Genomic DNA, 21330 nt, shown 5'->3' with positions numbered 1-21330 from the left:
CAAGAGGAAACCTAAATACATGTGCAAATGAAGTATAAAGATAGGCTGGGTATGGTGACTCCCACCTGTAATCCCAGCACTTTGGGAAGCTAAGGTGGGTGGATAACCTGAGGTGAGGATTTCGAGACCAGCCTGGCCAACATGGTGAAACCCTGTCTCTACTAAAACTACAAAAAATTAGGGCCAGGCGTGGTGGCTCAAGCCTGTAATGCCAGCACTTTGGGAGGCCAAGGCGGGCGGATCACGAGGTCAAGAGATCGAGGCCATCCTGGTCAACATGGTGAAACCCCATCTCTACTAAAAATACAAAAAATTAGCTGGGCATGGTGGCACGTGCCTGTAATCCCAGCTACTCAGGAGGTTGAGGCAGGAGAATTGCCTGAACCCAGGAGGCGGAGGTTGCGGTGAGCCGAGATTGCGCCATTGCACTCCAGCCTGGGTAACAAGAGCGAAACTGCGTCTCAAAAAAAAAAAAAAAAAAATTAGCTGGGCATGCCAGCGGGAACCTGTAACCCCAGCTGCTCAGGAGGCTGAGTCAGGAGAATCACTTGAATTTGAGAGGCAGCGGTTGCAATGAGCCGAGGTTGCACCACTGTACACTAGCCTGGGCAACAAGCGAAACTCCGTCTCAAAAAAGAAAAAAAATAAATGATTTTTCTCTTCCCTCAGGAGGAGTATGTGTATATATATATATATGTATTTATAGGCATATATATGTATACACACATACTATTGATATGTGAATGTATACATACATACATGTTCACATGATATGGAAGGATGCAGGTGATCTTTATTGGTGAATTCTGTAACTGTGAATTTGCCTACTTGCTAAAATTTACTTGTAACCCCAAATCAAATCTCAAAGCACTCTGAGGTCACTTTCAGACACACACGAAGTGTGGAGAATGAGGCTCACGCCATGCACACGTGTTTGGCTCAGGCCGAGCAGAGCTGCGCTCACCTTCCTTGTCTACAGCATGAAAACTTCAACAAGTGTCCTTCTCACCATCTGTTGAGTGCCACATTTTTCCTGTTTTTGAGTTTTACCTTAGTGATTTTGCTGTTCTAATGGCCCAAAGCACAGTGCTGAAGAGCTGTCTGGTGTTCCTGAGCCCGAGAAGGCTGTGATGTGCCTTATGGAGAAAACACCTGTGTCAGATACACCTCGTTCAGGCATGAATTACAGTGATGCTGGCTGTGAGCCCAATGTCAATCAACAGCATGTAACAAATCATATGTCTGTAAACAGCACACATAAAACAAGGTCAGATATTGATCAGTTGAGGAAAATATGGTGACCACAGACTCAAAAGGCCCTGACCCTGTTTTTCCCCTTAGGAGCAATGGCTCAGGTTTTTACCAATCAGTGTTGCTGGTGACTTTATGGACCATAACCCTTAAAGATAACAAAAATCAACTGCAGATATACACACACAAATGATCTATAAATATACAGATACCTTATATACATATATACAAGTAATGTATGCCTACATATATATACAAATTACCTGTGTGTGCATATGAATGAGAATATATAAAACCAAAACCCTTTGTAAATACAGAAAATAATAATAATGCCAAAGTAGGTAGATGCACTCATGGAACAGTGTCAGTGTTGGTGACCCTAGGTGAAGCATACATGGGTGCTCATTGCACTTTGTTTTCGTCTTATCTGTAGGTTTGAAATAAAAAAATGATTAGAGATTTCGTTCTGTAAGTTTAAAGACATGAGTGGATGGGAAAAAATAAAGAGAAAGTACATTGTGGGGTGTAGGAAGCAGTGCATTGTGGGGTGTGGGAAAGCAGTGCATTGTGGGGTGTAGGAAAGCAGTGCATTGTGGGGTGTGGGAAAGCAGTGCATTCTGGGATGAGGGTAAGCGGTGCATTCTGGGGTGTGGGGAAGTGCCCCAATCAGATCACAGCTGTTCTGACTCCCAGGGCTCCAGCCCCCATACCCAGAATGAGGTCCTCTCCTTCTGGGAGGGCAGGTGTGGGGCGCATGCCCCCAGCAACACCCGGTTTCTGTTGCCCTGGGGCCAAGCTGCCCTGGTCCCTCTGTGGGGCAGATGCAGAGGTGTGCACTCCTCCTGCTGAGCCGCCCACCATCTTCCACCTGCAGCTTCCCAGTGATCCTGTCCATTGAGGAGCATTGCAGCGTGGAGCAGCAGCGCCACATGGCCAAGGTCTTCAAAGACATATTTGGCGATCTTCTTCTGATGAAGCCCACGGAGGCCAGCGCTGACCAGCTGCCCTCACCCAGCCAGCTGCGGGAGAAGATCATCATCAAGGTAGGCACTCTGAGTACTGCTGTTAGCTGTCCAGGGAGCCCAGTGGCTTGGTTCCCGACTCCAGGTCCCATTCACCAAGTTCTGTGTCCTACTGATCCTGCTCCAGGTCCCACTACAGAGGCTCAAACCTGCTTTCCTTAGTAACATTGTGACCCCAGACAAAGTCATTAATCTTTCAGGGTCTCTGTTCTCACCAGTCTCTGGGGGAGATAACACTGGAATCCACCTGGCTAGCTTGCTGGGAGCATGATGTGAGGAAAGGCGTGCAGAATGAGTGGAACTGAGCCTGTCCTGTAGCTGGTGCTACATTAAGTGCTAACTCTATGTTTTATTCGTTCATTGGAGAACCTTCCTCACACCCCTCTCAGCCCTATGTGAGGTGCTGGAGGTGTCCAGTGACCTGGGGGCTGTTCCTGTGATTGGAGCTTCCAGCTGGGTGTGGGAGGCAAGCAGTTGCTAGAAAAGGCTGAGTGCAGCAATAGAGCTGACGTTCCCAGTGCTGCAGGGGAGATGTGTGATTATATCTGCCTAGGGATGCCATAGTAACATTTGGATTTTTGAGTTACTGGGATAAAGAGACCAGGTATGCAGTGGCTTAAAGCATATGAGTTGATTTCTTCCCCATGGGAGGGAGAACATTCTGGGAGTTTTGAGCTCTACCCCACGAGGTGACTGAGGGTCCCAGGACCCCACATTCTGCTCTACCATCTCTCTGGGCAGCAGTTTTCAACTGGGGTTTCACAGACCCCCAAAGAATCCACGGTTAGAATCAGAGAGGCATGTGAACTTCAGCAGAACAAAAATTATATCTTTAATGAACCTGTACATAAAATTTAATACTTCCTTCCATTATGAACATTGGCAATAAGCCACTTGGGGGCTCTGTCACCAGCGGAAGTTATGAGTATTTTCATATCACATTTACAATTACTGCAAATATTTCAAAATAATGTTATGCTCGTCACCACTTTGGAATTATGGAGGTTATTAGATCTGCCTCTAGATCTTATTTAAGATGTTAATAAAGAAACACATCTATTAGTGTATTGCAAATATTTGCTTAATATCTTAATCATATTTCAATATAATCGAGTTTCCTTTGTAATTTTACATATTATTAATATTCTGAGAAAGGGGCCTGTAGCCTTCCCCAGATTTTGAAGGAGCTCATGACACAAAAATGGTGAAGGGGCTTTGTCCTTGTTTGTGTGGGAGATGCTGGGTCTCAGGCACATCTGAGTTCCAGCTCAGAGCACGGGAAGTCCAAGCGTGTCCAGAGCAAATGGTTTCTGGTAAGCAAGCACATGTCAGATGTCCCATCCTTTTCTCTTTATTAATAAACAGCCATCTGGGACATGAAGCTATCTGGAGCCTCTTTTACAAGGGCACCATTCTTCATAAGGGCTATACCCTCATACCTAATCACCTTCTGTGTTATCTATTCTCACACTGCTAATAAAGGCTTACCTGAGACTGGGTAATTTATAAAGGAGAGAGGCTTAATGGACTCACAGTTCCACCTGGGGAGGCCTCACAATCATGGCAGAAGACAAAAGAGGAGCAAAGTCACATCTTACATGGTGGCAGGCAAGAGAGCTTGTGCAGGGAAACTCCCATTTATAAAACCAGATCTCATTAGACTTGTTCACTATCACAAGAACAGTATGGGAAAGACCCGCCCCCATGATTCAGTTACCTCCCACCAGGTTCCTCCCATGACATGTTCGAATTATTGGAGCTACAATTCAAGATGAGATTTGGGTGAGGACACGGCCAAATCCAGAGCCACCATCTCCAAATGCCATTACATTGGGGATTAGGTTTCAACATTATAAATTTTGGGAGGACACAGACATTCAGACCATAGCAATAGGCAGAGAAGGGGGATGTCCTTCCAGGTTGGGGGAATAACACATACAAGGGTGTGGTGGTGTCAACATGTGGCATGTACCCTAAATTGTCACTGGGCCACCAAGATGCATTGGGCACAATCCTTATGTTCCAGGAGGTCATGGTTTGATAGGGAGACAAACCCATCCACAGAGAAACACCAAACCGTGCAAGGAGCTTTGGCCAAGCCCAGCCAGAGGAGGAGATTTTGGTGCTCCTATGGGTAAGAGCGTCAGTGCATAGGGAGTGTTTGACTAAGACCATGACCCTCAAGGTACAGATGTTTTCCAAAGCAGGAGATCAGCTGTCATTGTCTTAGTCTTACAGATGAGAAGCGTGAGGCCTGGAGAAGTGCAGCCACCTTCCCAGGGTCACAAGTTAACAAAATAGCTGCATTGCTGTTTGCACCCAGGCAGTTGTTTCAGGGATGCCAAGGGATCATTCCAGCATGGTGAGGGCAGGATAAGGGGTGGAGGGAGCTCAGCCGTGGAAGGAGCTCAGCCGTGGAGGGTCCATGGTTTCTCTGTCACCTGGTGTGTGAGTCTTCAGGGCATCCTGGTTGCATTTGCTCTTCCCTGCTCCCAGCTCGTTCCTTCTGTTTCCATTAGATGGTTTGCTGTATGTTCCCAGGGATTTTTCAGCTCTTGTTCTGGGATGTGAAATACTGAAGGCCCGTTTTAGAGCACCCTGTTCCCCACTCCTGATACCCTGTGGCTCCCTTCTTTCTATTTCAAGAAATGGGGTGGAAACAGCATTGGCCACACAGTCACTGTGTACCATGCACCAGGCTGGGCATGGTCATACATACCTTCTTATTCGGTCTTGTCATGACACTGCAGGATGAATAGCCTCAGCCCTAGCCCACTTTACAGATGGGGACATTGAGTTTCAGAGGTTCAGTAGCTCAGCCAGGGTCACACATTTAGTGTTTGCTGAGGAAATTATTCAAGGCCAAGTTGGTCTGCCCTCAAAGCCTGTTTTCCCATGCCTTTATCGTGCTGCCATTCACAACAGGACACTGAGGTCCTGCCTCACTGTTGACACTTACCTTTCAAGTTCTTTGACTTAAGGGATCCCACAGGGTCTGTCACATCCCCATTTTATGAGACGGATGACTGAGACTCTGAAGATGACTCAGCCAAGGTCACATGGCCAGTAAGGTAACAGGCACTGAATTCAAATCTGGATCCGACTCTCATCCTGAGCTTCTTCACCAGGTTACATGACCCTCAACTTACAGACTCTTGGCTGAACGGGAGACCAGTTATCATCACTCTTAATCTTGCAGATAAGAAGCCTGAGGATCAGAGAAGTGCAGCCACTTGCCCGGGGTCACCCAGCTGGTAGAATAGCTGCAGTGCTGTTTGCACCCAGGTCGTCTTAGTCTAATCTCCAGTGGGTCCCGCCTGTTCCCTCTGGACTGCAGCCTGCCTTTCCCCCTGTGTGCTGGGGAAGGCCGGGCACATGGGGTGTCATTTATTCACTGAGTGTCTACCGAGCACTTACTGTCTGCTAAGTGCTCTTCCAGCACAGGAGGCTCAACTGCAAGCAAAACAGCATCCCTTCCCTCATAGGGCTTATATTCTAGCAGGGAGGCCGGAAGACAAACACATGGTGTGTGTAGGGCGGGGAATGTGAGATGAATAAAGCAGGCCGGGGGCTAGAGAGCGGCAGGGCGGGGCGGGGAGTGTGGGCTATTTTTATTTATTTTGTTTCATTTTTACATATTTTACTTTACTTTATCGGGACAGAGTCTTGCTCTGTCACCCAGGCTGGAGTGCAGTGGCTCAGTGTCAGCTCTCTGCAACCTCCACCTCCCAGGTTTAAGCGATCTTCCTGTTTCAGCCTCCCAAGTAGCTGGGATTACAGGCATGTGCCACCACGCTCAGCTAATGTTTGTAGTTTTGTGGGGACGGGGTTTCGCCGTGTTGGCCAGGCTGGTCTCAAATTTCTGAGCTCAAGTGATCTGTCTGCTTCAGCCTCTCAAAGTGCTGGGATTATAGGTATGAGCCACTTGTACCCAGCCAGTGTGGGCTGTTTTTAGATCAAGCTGTAAGGAAAGCTCTTCTTCCTCGTTCAAGGTAACCTGGAGGGCAGAATTGAACAGACCGAGAGGGAGGCCAGGCAGTGCAAAGGCTCTGCATGGGCAGAGGCAGGTGAAGGCTGTTGACCCGAAGACGTAAGCCTGGGTGTCTGTGGAGACAGGCTGTGTATGTGTTTTCCCCTCAGCATAAGAAGCTGGGCCCCCGAGGTGACGTGGATGTCAACGTGGAGGATAAGAAGGATGAGCACAAGCAACAGGGAGAGCTGTACATGTGGGATTCCATCGACCAGGTGGGCCTTGGTCCCTTCCCGCAGCCGCTGTGGCCACCCCACTCCCAGCTGCTTCTTGGAGCCCTGCTGGGAGCTCTGAGAATACGCCTGTCTTACTCCCATTTTCAGTCAAGTCAGTTTTTGCCATGCAGATTTACTTTCCTACTTAAACTTTATTTATTTGTTTTGTGGGACAGGGTCTCACTCTGTCGCCCAGGCTGGAGGGCAGTGGTGTGATCACAGCTCACTGCAGCCTTGACTTCTGAGGCTCAAGTGATCCTCCCGCCTCAGCCTCCCTGATTCGCTGGGACAGCAGGTGCGCACCACCAGTGGCCCAGGCTAATGTTTCATATTTTTGCAGAGATAGGATTTAGTCACGTTGCCTTGGCTGATTTCAAACTCCTGGGCTCAAGCGATCCTCCCACCTTGGCCTCCCAAAGTGCTGAGATTCTAGATGTGAGCCACTAAGCCTGGCCAACATTATTTTCCTTTTCCTTTTTTTTTTTTTTTTTAAGCCGGAGTCTCACTCCGCTGCCCAGGCTGAAGTGCAGTGGCCCAATCTTGGTTCACTGCACCCTCCACTTTCCAGGTTCATTCAGTTCTCCTGCCTCAGTCTCCCGAGTAGCTGGAACTACAGGTGTCCACCACTATGCCTGGCTAATTTTTTTATTTTTAGTAGAGACAGAGTTTCACCGGGTTAGCCAGGATGGTCTTGATCTCCTGACCTCATGATCTGCCCACCTTGGCATCCCACAGCATTGGGATTACAGGCATGAGCCACCACGCCCGGCCTTCCTTTTGCATTTTTAATGTTTTATTTTGAAATAATTTTACATTCAATGTAATATGTTTATGTACACACACAAATAGTATGGGATACTCCCATCTACCCTTACCCAGCTTCTCCAAATATTATTAATAACATGATACATAACCATAGCATAATCTGCACAGTCAGGAAACTGACATTGGTAGAATTCCAATAATTAGTCTATAGACTTCCTTTCACTGTTACCACTGTGTCCACTTGGGCTTGTTTTCTGGTCTGGAATCCAGTACTCGGTGCTTCTGTGCATTTAGTTTGTCCTGACTCTCTCGTGTTCCCCAATCCAGGGTCGCTCCACCAGAAACCTTATTTTTCAGGCTTTGATGCTGCTTCTATCCCTTTACCTATCATGTATATCCATTTTGAGTATATTTTTACTTGTCTGTTCTTATATCCTAGATACCATTATATCAACGGCAATACTTAATTTTTATTTATTTATTTTAGATAGTCTTGCTCCATTGCTCCAGCTAGAGTGCAGTGGTACAATCTCAGCTCACCACAAACTCCACCTGCCAGGTTCAAGTGATTCTTGTGCCTCAGCTTCCTGAGTAGCTGGGACCACAGGTGTGCACCACCACACCCCGCTCCTTTTTATAGTCTTAGTAGAGATGGTGTCTCACCATGTTGGCCAGACTGGTCTTGAACTCCTGATCTCAACTGATCCACACACCTTGGCCTCGCAAAATGCTGGAATTACCGGCGTGGGCCACCATGCCTGGCCAAAAAAAAAAAAAAGAACCAAAGAATTAAGTTGGGCCAGGTGTAGTAGCTCATGCCTGTAATCCTAGCACCTTGGGAGGCCAAGATGGGCAGATCACAAGGTCAGGAGATCAAGACCATCCTGGCCAACATGGTGAAACCCTGTCTCTACTAAAAATACAAAAATTAGCTGGGCATGATGGTGCGCACCGGTAATCCCAGCTACTTGGGAGGTTGAGGCAGGAGAATCGCTTGAACCTGGGAGGCAGAGGTTTCAGTGAGCCAAGATACCACACCACTGTACTCCAGCCTCGTAACAGAGTTAGACTCCGTCTCAAAAAAAAAAAAAAAAAAAAGTAAGTCACAAGTAAATGTTGAAGGTAAGGTTTCTAGCAAACTGGCCAGAAAATCCTGAAAGTCTCAAAAGGTAGATGGAATAGAAAAGAAAATGATGAGGAGTTGTACCTACCTTAAACACATGGATTTTAAAAGTCCAAAAAAATACTGAAAGAAGTTCAAAACAAACACATCAATGTTTTAAAAAGAAATGCCTTGAAGGGAATTGAATTCAGTGAAGTCAACACAAATGTCTATGGAACCCGGAAAAGCACATCCACAGTAGATGCTGGGGTGATGCTCTGCAGGGCTCCTGGGCTCCATAGTTGATGAGGTAGAGACTTCGGGGGGCACTAATACCAGTTTTGCTTTCTAGAAATGGACTCGGCACTACTGCGCCATCGCCGATGCCAAGCTGTCCTTCAGTGATGACATTGAACAGACTATGGAGGAGGAAGTGCCCCAGGTAGGGGGAGACCCTAGCCACATAGGGAGGAGGTCCCCAGGGGCTCCCAAGAACTAGCCACCCCCTGGGACCTCCTTCCCATGTGGCTTCTCTGGCCAGCTGCAAGAGGATTCTCACCTGAAGATGCTGGTGCTACTCTGGGTACCATGACATGGCTAGCTTGTCTCTGATTGGCTGGCTTCATTAGGTGCCTTCACCAATGATGTTCAAGACGCTTTCCTACTCCCTGAAGCGCCTGATTGGCCTTAGATGGAGGCCAGTGTTCTGGGTTGGTCCCAGATTTCCTGTTCCCCTCTTCTCCAGCTGTGGTCGTCTTTCCCACTGTTTCTTTGTGTAGCCCCCAGGGCATCATGGCTCTGAGACTTCGAAAGAACAGAATGGAGGGCTGTGCTGGCAACCCCTCACTCCATGTCTCAGAATGCCAGGAGGCCACCACAAATGAGGGCTCTCAGGAGTGGGGAGGCAAACGGAGGAGGATAGCGGGTGCTGTTTTCCCGGACTCCTTTGAGCGAGGACTGGCTGAGCTGGCCTGTCTATGTTATCTGGTGCCCTGGGTCAGGGTGAGGCAGAGGTGCTTGTCTAGTGATGCTGGGGTTTGGTCCAAGGCTTTCAGAAACCCCTCCTCTCTTTGTGGCCTAGGATATACCTCCCACAGAGCTGCATTTTGGGGAGAAATGGTTCCACAAGAAGGTGGAGAAGAGGACGAGTGCTGAGAAGTTGCTGCAGGAATACTGCATGGAGACAGGGGGCAAGGATGGCACCTTCCTGGTCCGGGAGAGCGAGACCTTCCCCAATGACTACACTCTGTCCTTCTGGTAATGTCCCTGACCCAGGGAACCCCTACCTTCCCCTACCTTCTCCTCCACACTGGCCAGATGAGGTGGGGTGGTGAGTGGTTCTAGCTCAGGCAGGAAGCATAGGCTGAGACCCGAAACCCAGCCTTCATTTGTTGGGCTCTTCTAGGCCGGGAGAAGGATGAGCTGAGTGTGACTCACCTGGACACAGTCATCCAGATTAAGGAGATTACAAGGCAATATTTTTAAAAATCAAAAGGAATGCCAAAAAGTCTGTAGTGAATAAAATACCAACATTTTAAACAAAGACAACATTTGACTCTACTCTTAGATGATGAGGCCTTACTCACCTCCCTGATCCCGGCCCTGGAGTGGGTCCGGTGGTTCTGGATGATTCAGCCAAATTCCTAGCATCTCTGTCTCCTCCGTAAAAGGGGGACTCTAGGGCTGTTTTTACGAAGCTGTGATGAGCTTGTGCGTTCATTCGTCCACTCATCCATGTCTCCGTGTGTTAAAAGACACTTCTTGAAGGCGTAGTCGGTGCTAGGCGCAGTACTTACGCCAGACAGACAATGTCCTTGTCCTCCTGGACATTAGAATCTCTTTTGAGGGAGATGGGCAATGAAAAAGTAGTCAAACAAATGATATACAAGTAGAGTTGTGATGAGTGCAGTGAAACAAGGCAAGATAGAGGGACATCCCTCCCTTTATTGAGGGGGTTTAATGTGAGTTCTGGGGATTTATGAAAGTCTGTGAGAGAAGTCTCTGATGCCATGATGTGAGGAATGGTCAGGAAAACCTTCCTGAAATAAGGCAAGACCTGAAGGAGGGAAATTATAATACTGTCACTTAAAAAAATTGTGATAGGGTCTTGCTCTGTTGCCTAGATTGTAGTAGAGTGGTGTGATCTCAGCTCACTGAAGCCTCAAACTCCTGGGCTCAAGCAATCCTCCTACCTCAGCCTCCTAAGTAGCCGGTACTACAGGCACATGCCACTATACCTGGATAATTTATATATATATATATATATGTGTGTGTGTGTGTGTGTGTGTGTGTGTGTGTGTATATATATGTGTATATATATATATATTTTTTTTTAATTGCATTTTAGGTTTTAGGGTACATGTGAAGAACATGCAAGATTGTTGCATAGGTACACACATGGCAGTGTGGTTTTCTGCCTTCCGTCCCCTCGCCTGTATCTGTCATTTCTCCCCATGCCATCTCTTCCCACCTCCCCACTCCCCTGTCCCTCCCCCATTTCCCCCCAACGGACCCCAGTGTGTAGTGCTCCCCTCCCTGTGTCCATGTGTTCTCATTGATCAACACCTGCTTATGAGTGAGAACATGCGGTGTTTGATTTTCTGCTCGTGTCAGTTTGCTGAGAATGATGGTTTCCAGGTTCATCCATGTATACCTGGATAATTTTTAAATTTTTTTTGTAGAGCTGGAGTCTCACTGTGTTGCCCAGGCTGGTTTTGAACTCAGCTCAAACAATCCTCTGGTCTCGGCCTTCTAAAGTGCTAGGATTACAGTTGTAAGCCAGTGCACTTGGCTGAAAATTAGAATACTAATAATATGTACATAACAGTGGTAGTGGACACTGAAATGATGCTTACTGTGTGCAGGGCAGCATTCCAGACACCGTGTATATGTGGTCTCGTTTCCTCTTGAGGATGCCTCTTCGGGGTGGACACTATTACTGTCCCTGTCAGACCTCTAGGGTAATAATAACACCACGGCTCAGACAGGATGGGTGACCTGATCCAGGACACTTAGCTCATACATGGCAGAGCTGGGATTTGAATCCAGGCATTCTGGCTCTAGAGAAGCAGTAGATTAAAGGGGGTGTAGGGAGATGGGGGAAGTAGGTAGAATGTTCTGGAATCCAGGCTCGGGGTGTAGGCCCTGTGTCGTCGTCGTCGTCTTATTATTTTTTGAGTTGGAGTTTTGCTCTGTTTCCCAGGCTGGAGTGCAGTGATGTGATCTCGGCTCACTGCAACCTCTACCTCCCAGGTATAAGCGATTCTCCTGCCTCAGCCTCCCTAGTAGCTGAGATTATAGGCAAGCACCACCACGCTCAGCTAATTTTTGTATTTTTAGTAGAGATGAGACGTCACTGGTCTTGAACTCCTGACCTCAGGTAATCCACCCATCTTGGCTTCCCAAAGTGCTGAGATTACAGGTGTGAGCCAGTGTGCCGGGCCTCCTGTGTCTGCTCTGGGAGCAGAGGGAAGGTTGTGTGGCTGCATGTGATGTCTCCGCCTCCGAGGCCCTGGCTATGGCAATGGCCCTGCCTGCGCTCTCCCAGCACTGATGGCATCCTCTCTCTGCAGGCGGTCAGGCCGGGTCCAGCACTGCCGGATACGCTCCACCATGGAGAATGGGACCCTGAAGTACTACCTGACTGACAACCTCACCTTCAACAGCATCTACGCCCTCATCCAGCACTACCGCGAGACGCACCTGCGCTGTGCCGAATTCGAGCTGCGGCTCACCGACCCTGTGCCCAACCCCAACCCCCACGAGTCCAAGCCGTACGTGTCTTGAGGGTGGAGCAGGAGGCAGGTGGTGGTCGGGTTATCTCTACCAGGTGGAGAAGCTGGCCTGGTATTTCAGCTGGGTGAGACCGCCAGGACACCGTTGTTCCGGCCCACCAGGGTCTCAAAATTGCAAAGGTGGCCGGTTTCCAAGTTCCTGGCACCGTGACCTGTGTCCTTTTGTCTTTTCTGTCTTTCTTTCCCTCGCCTGTCTCCTTTCCCTTTCTTCTGCTTTATCTTCATAGCCCTGAAGCTTTGGGCTTTGATTTTCAGAGGGTCATTCTGACCAGGGGTATCCTACCTTTCAGAGCTCTTTTCTGTTTGTTCTGCAAGTGAACAAGGAAACAAAAATTGCAAAGGTCTCCCTTTGATTTTGTAATCTAGTGAAATGAGTATCAGGGTAGGCTTTGCAAAGGGTCAGCACATTCCGGGAATTAAAAAAAAAAAAACAATTTTTAAGCAGAAAGCTGCTAAAGTATACATTTCTGTGGCGACCGTATTACTTACCACAACTTCTTTTTTTTCCCACTTTTTCTGTCAAATTTTCCTATGGATTGCCTTTTAAAACTTGGTGTTTCTCATTTTGAGAAATAACCCGACAACAACCCAAAACCCTCTGAAACTCCTGCTGTGCTCTCTGCCTCCGATTTCCTGAGACACGTGGCAGTAACTGTGCTTTCCTGGGAGCCTGGCCTTTCAGCTTTGGGCTGCCTAGGTGGGTGAAGATAAATCGATTTTCTGAGACTGGGTGGTGCTGTGTTGCCCAGGCTGGAGTGCAGTGGACCAGTCAAGGATCACTGGAGCCTCGAGCTCCCGGGCTCAAGTGATCCTCCTACCTCGGCCTCCTGAGTATCTGAGAGTACAGGTGTGTGCCACCACGCCCAGCTAATTACTTAATTTTATTGTTTATTTTGAGACCGAATCTTGTTCTGTCTCCCAGGCTGGAGTGCAGTGGCACAATCTCGGCTCACTGCAACCTTTACCTCCCAGGTTCAAGTGATTCTTGTGCCTCAGCCCCCCAGGTAGCTGGGATTACAAGTGCATGACACCAGGCCTGGCTAATTTTTGTATTTTTAGTAGAGACGGAGTTTTACCATGTTGGTCAGGCTGGTCTCGAACTCCTGACTTCAAGCAATCCATCTGCCTTGGCCTCCCAAAGTGCTGGGATTATAGGCGTGAGCCACTGCGCCTGGCCTATTTTATTTTGTGTAGCACTGGGGTTTCATTATACTGGCCAGGCTGGTCCCATACTCCTGACTCCAAGTTATCCTCTGGCCTCAGCCTCCCAAGTGCTGAGATTTCACGTGTGAACAACTGTGCTTGGCCCAGTGTATTATTTTGGTCTTGAAACAGACCCACTGTGTCTCCCACTGTTCTCTTCACAAATTGCTCTTCTCTGAGGTGTCTTTGGCTGGGGAAGCCCATTATGTGATTTCCATGGTCGTTGTCACTGGCGCCATTATGTTATCCTCTGTGGGTGGCCCACTGACTGCCCGGAGACCGCTCACCTGGCCGTTTTCCCTGGCCCTGTGCCGCAGGTGGTACTATGACAGCCTGAGTCGCGGAGAGGCAGAGGACATGCTGATGAGGATCCCCCGGGACGGAGCCTTCCTAATCCGGAAGCGAGAGGGCAGCGACTCCTACGCCATCACCTTCAGGTGGGTGCAAGGGTGGGAGGCACATGCCCTCCAGAGGGGCTTGGCAAGGATTGGTGTGGAGATCCAAGGGGGAGCTTCGGGTGGGGGCTCACCTGTAGTGTCCCCGCCCCTGAGCATCAGCGACAGTGACGACAACCACAGCAAAAGCCACTGTGAGAATGTGCACTCCAGCGTGCCAGGTACAGTCTGCGTTCTCCAGGGCGGCATGTTCTGCAGTAACTCACTTTGCCTTCCAGTAGCTCTGTGGGGTTGACATGACCATGATCCGTATTTCTCAGAGGAGGAAACTGAGGCACACTAGGGTTAAATAACTTGCTGAAGCATGTAGCCAGTGATTGCTGGAGCTGGGATTTGAGCCTATACAGCCCAGGGCCGTGATGATACAGATCTGGTTTCCTCCTATTTGCAGCTGCTGCCCAACCTCCTCTAGGCCTGTGATTCTCTAATTTTATCCCAAAACACCAGATTCCCCCACTTCGATGAATGACAAGGAGCAGGGTAGTGACTCAGACTCCGTATATCCTACTGTCCTCCATCTCCCCAGCCCCAGGATTTCCCTTGTGTATCCTTGTGGTGGTAACAGTCTGCCATAGATTGAGTTCCTCACTGTGTTCTAGACACCGGGCTGCCTTCAAGGCCTCATCTGATGGAATCCTTTGCTACGACTGGTGAGAGGTAGGTCTAGTTATTACAAGTGAGGAAATAGGCCTAGAGAGGTTAAGTGACCTGGCTGGAGTCACACAGCCTCATAGTCAACTGAGTCTGAGGTTCAGATTCCAAAGCCTAAGCTCTTCACTACAGAGTCTCCAGCCAGAGGCCTGGGGGCTGAATCAGGCCTGTGGACATCTTTTGTATGCTGATGTGAAAAATGGAGCAATTTCACTGAAAAACTCAGATTGCTTCTTGTGAAAAACAGGAGGCAGTGGATGCTCTGGGCCTGTGTTTCCACGCAGGCGTGGTGGTGCCAGCTGCGTGAGCTGCTGTGGGGCGTGTGGTTTGCCCCTCCCCGCTCCTCTCTCCATTCCCTCTGCCCTAGCCCCATCCCCTGGCGACCCTGCCAGGCAGTGCCTGGACGTTTACTATGCCTGAGCCACCTCCCTGGGGACTGTGGTGATGGTCATTATCACTGCAGTTTACTGAGGACCTACTGTGTGCTAGCTCCAGCCACAGAGCAGCCTCCCAACAGCATGGCTCTTCCCTACTGTGTTCCCAAGAGCGTGACCTGCGCTTCTCAGAATTGGTGCCTCTGCCCTTTGTTCTTTTCCTTTGCCTCATCAGCCTGGTTGGGGATCAGGTGTGTTTAGTCCGCTGCGCACGGATTGAAGGCCTGCTGTATACCCCGGGCTGGGTGTTGGCACTCCTACTGTGCGGTCATTCTGTGCAGTGATGGCAACTCAACTCAACTGGCTGAAACAAAAATGGTGGAGACTTGGCTGCAAAGTGAGATGCCCAAGAGCTGAGGTCGCTCTGACACACCCAGATCTGGGCCTCAGCTGACACTGGTCAGGGTGGTACCTATGGCGTTATTCTCCATCAGCTTCCTTCTCAGGTGGGTATACCTTGGGCCGCCAGGACAGGGTCTGGCAGAAAGGATGGCCCCCTCTCTGAGCCAGGTGCGGTGATTCTGACTAGCCATCTGGGGATGCATTTGGGGTCACTTCAATGGGATGAAGAGGTAGGGTGGGTCCTCAGGTTGATTGCTTGACTTGTGTACACACCCCATTCACTTTGTGAGCCTATCTTCCCCATGAGATTGGAGGTGTCTTGAGAATGGAAGTTTTTATTTTGTAGAAATTAATAGATGTTCTGTGAGCACCTACTGTGTGATGACCTGTACTGGGCTCCAGAAATTAAGGAGTGATAAAATCAGTCCAGTTCTTGCTCTCTCAGACTAATGATCTGGCAGGAATGAGAGACATCACCTTACGCCAGATGTGTCTTGCTTTGGACCTGTTCCTGCTTATGTAACATTGGCTGGGATGTAGTTGGTGGTTGGTGAACTCTGACTTAATGAATCAATCAGCAAGGATGGCATCTCCCCACACCCCACTGTCAGGGAAGCTTAGTCCTCACAGTGTTTCTCAAAGAGGAAGGCGTGAATACTTTCCTGTCTTGGGATGTTGAACTTCCCTGGTCTCCACCCACTTCATGTCTATGTCATTGTAACAATAAAAAATACCACCCCCATCCCTGCCCGAGGAAACACACTTTTTCAAATCCTCTCTGTTCAGGATGTGGGTTGAGGCGTCACTGTCTTTTATTGAGAAGCACTGAGGAGATTTGGGCACATAAGGAAATCAGTGTAATATTTCGTGGTAAGTGCTATGAAGGGAAGCTCAGGCGGGGTGGCAGAGAGTAAGTAGGAACCCTCCAGGGGAACGGATGGGGAATTTGTACCAGGCAGTGGGAGAACTGGAGGAACTTCTCCTCCTTGACCCCTGCATATTTGTAGAGTACCTCTCCTGTGCCAGGCACCGATCTGGGCTCTGGGAATGTATACTGAACTTCTGGATAGATTTTCCCAGTAGAAGAGAAACACCTGCTTTCAGTTCCTCAAATGAAGTGTTGAAGTGGTTGCCTGGTTGTGATTGGTGGAAAGCATCTCTTGGGCAGGATGAGGGACTTCTCAGCTCAGACCTCAGGCCCTGGCACCATGGCATCCACGCTCCAGGAGGTTGGAAGATGCAACTCCTATTGCAGCCCTGTTCCCGTCTCCCCTTTTGATTCTCTCTTCTCCCAGGGAAGTTAGTTGTGGCTTTATTTTAGTTATGTTTTCCAAATCATTCAGTTACTGAGTCCTGCCTGAGTGCCAGACACAAAGCCGAAGGCTTGCCCCGAATCACTGAATGGGTGATGGTCCTAATGCTCCCCATGCAACAGGGGTTGTAGATCCCCGATGCTGTGGATTGGGAAACTGAGGCTTAGGGGTTCTCTGAGGAAGGAGCCGGAACCTGACCCCAGCTCTCTACCTCTGCACTGAGAGCTCTCGCCCTGAGGAGCTCTTATAAAAAGTTTTAAAATTAATTTTCAATTACATGAATATTGTAGGAAGATGTTCTCTTTATAAAAAATTAAGACATTACAGTCAAGGCTAAAGCCCCCTGTGGTCCTTCTAATCTTAATAGAGATGTCCCGGTAGAAAGCACAGTTTTCAAGTTGGTGTCTCCATCTGGACATTTAAAAAATACATACATATTTATACACGTCTGTACTTATGGAAAATATATAGTGCCATTTTGTGTGTGGGTATTTTTGTTCTCTTTTTTGAAAAATACAAATGGGAGCATTCTGCAGCTTTTCTACTCAGCAGTGTTTCTTTTCTTTCCTCTTTTGTTTTTAGAAGGGATAAATATTTAATAAAATACTGCTGCAAATAAACCACTGAAGGAAAAGTCTTCTAGCATTTTGTTTTTACAGGACTTTTTGAAGAAATGGCTTAAAAGAATATATTTTTTTCAAAAGATTGGAAGTCCTTTTAAAAAATAAAAAAACTTTAAACAATAAAAAAGTCTCTACAGTGCAAAAAATTTTTTATTTTTTCCCCTGCCATGCAAAATTGTGAAGAGTGGTATGCCCATAGAAACTATGCCTCTAGATTTTTTTCCTAATTTATTTATTTGACAATAAAAGTTGTATATATGTATTATGTCTATGTATACATATTTTAAAATATGTATACATGTTGAAATGGCTAAATTGAGATAATAATATATGCACTACCTCACATACTTAACCATTTTTTTGTGTGTGGTGAGACTTAAAGTCTACCCTCAGCAATTTTCAAGAATACAGGACATTGGTTTTTTTTTTTTTTTTTTGAGACGGAGTCTCGCTCTGTCACCCATTCTGGAGTGTAATGGTGCGATCTTGGATCTCAGCTCACTGCAACCTCCACCTCTGGGTTCAAGCGATTCTCCTGCCTCAGCCTCTTGAGTATCTGGGATTACAGGCACATACCACCATGCCTGGGTAATTTTTGTATTTTTAGTAAAGACGGGGTTTCACCATGTTTGCCAGGATGTTAACAAACTCCTGACCTCAGATGATCCACCTGACTCGGCCTCTGATAGTGTTGGGATTACAGGCATGAGCCACCGAGCCTGGCTAGGACCTTGCTATTGACTGTAGTTCCTATGCTATACCACAGATCTCTTGAACTTACTCCTCTTGTCTAACTGAAATTTTGTGCCCTTTGACCAACATATCCCCAGCACTCCCTCCCTCCCCCTGCCCCGGACCCTGGTAACCACCCTTCTGCTCTCTACTTCTGTGAGTTTAGATCTTTTTAGATTTCACATATGAGAACACGTAGTATTTGTTTTTCAGTGCCTGGCTTATATCAATCAGCACAGTGTCCTCCAGGTTCATCCACGTTGTTGAAAATGACAGGCTTTCATTCTTTTCTAAAGGCAAATGGTATTCCATTATGTAAATGCACCACATTTTCTTTGTCCATTTAACTGTTGATGGGCAGGTTGATTCTACATCTTGGCTATGGGGAATGGTGCTGTGAATATGGGGGTGCAACTCTCTCTTTGACATATTTTCATTTTCTCTGGCTGGATATCCAGAAGTGGGATTGCTGGATCACACGGCATTCTGTTTATAATATTTTGAGGAAACTCTACTGTTTTTCATAATGGATATGCTAATTTACAGCCCCACCAACCAGGTGCAGGGGTCCCCTCGTCTCCACATCCTCACCAGCACTTCTCTTTTAGGTAATAGCCATTTTACCAGGTGTGAGGTGACATCTCATGGTGGTTTTAATTTGCATTTCTCTGATGATTAGTGATGTTGAACATTCTTTATATATCCGTTGGCTATTTACATATCTTCTTTTGAGAAATGTCTATTCCGATCCTTTGTCTTTTTTTTTTTTTTTTTTTTTGAGACAGGGTCTTAGTGTCACTCAGGCTGGAGTACAGTGGCATGATCTTGGCTCATTGCAACCTCTGCCTCCGGGGTTCAAGTGCTCCTCATCCCTCAGCCTCCTGAGTAGTTGAGATTACAGACACCTGCCACTATGCCCAGCTAATTTTTTATTTTTAGTAGAGACAGCGTTTCACCATGTTGGCCAGGCTGGTCTCAAACTCCTGACCTCAAGTAATCTGCCTGCCTCGGCCTGCCAAAGTGCTGGGATTACAGGTGTGAGCTACCACGCCTGGCCTTTGTCCATTTTTAAATTGGGTAATTTATTTTATTACTCTTGAGTTGTTAGAGTTCCTTACATATTTTAGATGTTGACCGCTTGTCAAATGTTCAGTTTGCAGATGTTTTTCCCTTTCTGTAGGTTGTGTCTTTACTCTGTTGATTCTTTTCTTGGCTACTCAGAAGCCTTTTAGTCTGATATAATCCTGTTTATCCACTTTCATTTTTGTTGCCTGTGTTTTTGGGGTCATATCTGGAAAATTATTGTCCAGACCCATGTTACACAGTTTTTACTCTCGGTTTTCTTCTAGTAGTTTTACAGTTTTAGGTCTTATGTTTAGTCTTTAATCCATTTTGAGCTGCTTTTTTTGTTTATGGTGTGAGATAAGGGTCCAGTTTTCTTCTTTTGAAACTTATTTCTATATAGGAATTTCTTTTGAAATTCCTTTACATTTTTAAAATCTAGGTTTCCCAGCCCTATTTATTTAACAGCCTGTCCTTTCCCCCTGGTTTGTTCTAGACATCTTTATTGAGAATCTGTTGACAGTAAATGCATGGATTTATTTCTGGGCTCTCTATTCTGTTCTACTGGTCTTTGTGTCTCTTTTTAGCCACTGTCATACTATTTTAATTACTATAGTTTTGTAGTATATTTTGAAGTAAGGTAGTGTGTGCTATCTCCATCTTGGTTGTTTTTTGCTCAGAATTTCTTTGGCTATTTGGGGTAGACATTTTAAAAAAAAGACCCTTTTGGCTATAAAGTTAGGGTCAAAATATATTTTTCCAGATGTTTTTGTCTTGCTGAAAAAAGCTAATAAAACTAAGGAGGCTGTTCTGTTTTGGATTTTTTCTGCTTCATGTTTCAAACACATGAAGGAATGAAAGACTTGTCTCTTTTGAAAAAAATAAAAAGTTGTCATTTTGCTAGTTGAGTCATTGAAGGCAAGATTTAAGAATTTGGTGGGGAAGATTGGCAAACATTTTCTGTAAAGGACCAAAGAGTGAATATTTTAGGTTTTACTGGCCATATGGTCTCTGTTGCAGCTATGCAACTCTGCTGTTACAGTATGAAAACAGCCCTAGACAATATATATATACAAATGAACTGTAGTTGTATTTCAATAAAGCTTTATTTATAAAAAGTGGTGGGCCAGATTTGGCCTACTCCTGATCTAGTTCCCTAAGATGGTCCTAAAGTCAAGTCCTGTAGTTGGGGATGAGGGGAAGGGTAAGAGGAGCTGCTGAGTCACTCAATATTTCTTCTGAGACACAGATTCTTCTAGATCTGTTTTGAAAATACCCACATCATTGGTTTTAATTGCCTTGTATTCCACAGGAGGACTACACCCTGTTTCTGTACCCACTTCCATGAAGCTGGATAACTACATTGTATCTAATCACTGGGGTTTGTATAAAAATTGTTTGGCCCCCAGGATCTTGACATGTCAACCCCTGTGTTCTTCCCGATCCAGGGCTAGGGGCAAGGTGAAGCACTGTCGCATCAACCGGGATGGCCGACACTTTGTTCTGGGAACCTCCGCCTATTTTGAGAGCCTGGTGGAGCTCGTCAGTTACTATGAGAAGCATTCACTCTACCGAAAGATGAGACTGCGCTACCCCGTGACGCCCGAGCTCCTGGAGCGCTACAATATGGTAGGTGGTTGACTCCCTTGTGATTTGGTAGGATTTCTTGTCTGAGGTTGTAGCCCATCCATTCCTGAATTCAGCAAACCTCTGAGTATTCACCATGTGTCTAATACTGCTGTAGGTCCTGGGGACACAAACTGAAGACAACAGAAAAAGACCCTGCTCTTGTGCTGCTTATAGTGTAGTGCTAGGGAGATGTAACGAATGAGGTTTAAAATATCCATAGTGTGTGTCAGTTGGTGATGAGAACTAAGGAGAAAAACACTGGGCAGGTGGATAAGGGGTTACAGAGTGATGGGGAAGGGATTGCAGTTTTCAGAGGGTGGTCTAGGAAGATGTCACTGAGAAGGAGTGAGCCATGTGGGTAACTTCTGTAGAAGAGAGGATAGCATGTGCAAAGGTCCTGAGGTAGGAGCCTGCCTGGAGGCACCAAGAAGCAGCCAGCACGGCTGGAATTGAACAAGCCTAGGTGGAGGTAGAGCTAAATGAAAATGGGGGTTCACAGGGGACTGGTTCATGCAGGGCTCAGAGGCCATTATAAGGCCCTGGCTTTTTCTCTGAGTTATTGGACAGTTCTGGGTGCAGAAGAGACCTGACATGATTACTGTGTCTGCATTCCTACCACACAGATCATAAGAGATTTATGTCATCCTGACCAAGAACTGTTCTAGATACTGGGAGTACTATAGAACAAAGCATGCCTTTGGGAAATG

General features: G+C 47.0%; 1 protein-coding gene across 4 annotated transcripts in view; it reads left to right on the top strand.

The window, feature by feature from the left end:
* PLCG2 (phospholipase C gamma 2) overlaps positions 1–21330 on the top strand; it is a 180694-nt gene that overhangs the window by 119527 nt on the left and 39837 nt on the right. For all 4 annotated transcript variants that reach the window (XM_074404665.1, XM_003938062.4, XM_074404659.1 and 1 more), the window contains 7 exons: positions 2126–2294; positions 6414–6518; positions 8738–8827; positions 9467–9642; positions 11958–12158; positions 13700–13819; positions 20443–20623. In XM_074404665.1, the coding sequence (XP_074260766.1) occupies positions 2126–2294; positions 6414–6518; positions 8738–8827; positions 9467–9642; positions 11958–12158; positions 13700–13819; positions 20443–20623 (1042 nt within the window). The remainder of the gene's footprint in view (positions 1–2125; positions 2295–6413; positions 6519–8737; positions 8828–9466; positions 9643–11957; positions 12159–13699; positions 13820–20442; positions 20624–21330) is intronic.

The sequence above is a fragment of the Saimiri boliviensis genome, chromosome 1 (genome assembly GCF_048565385.1).
Source record: "Saimiri boliviensis isolate mSaiBol1 chromosome 1, mSaiBol1.pri, whole genome shotgun sequence".
NCBI lineage: Eukaryota > Metazoa > Chordata > Mammalia > Primates > Cebidae > Saimiri > Saimiri boliviensis.
The sequence above is the reverse complement of the archived record's forward strand: the minus strand, read 5'-3'. Positions and strand labels throughout refer to the sequence as shown.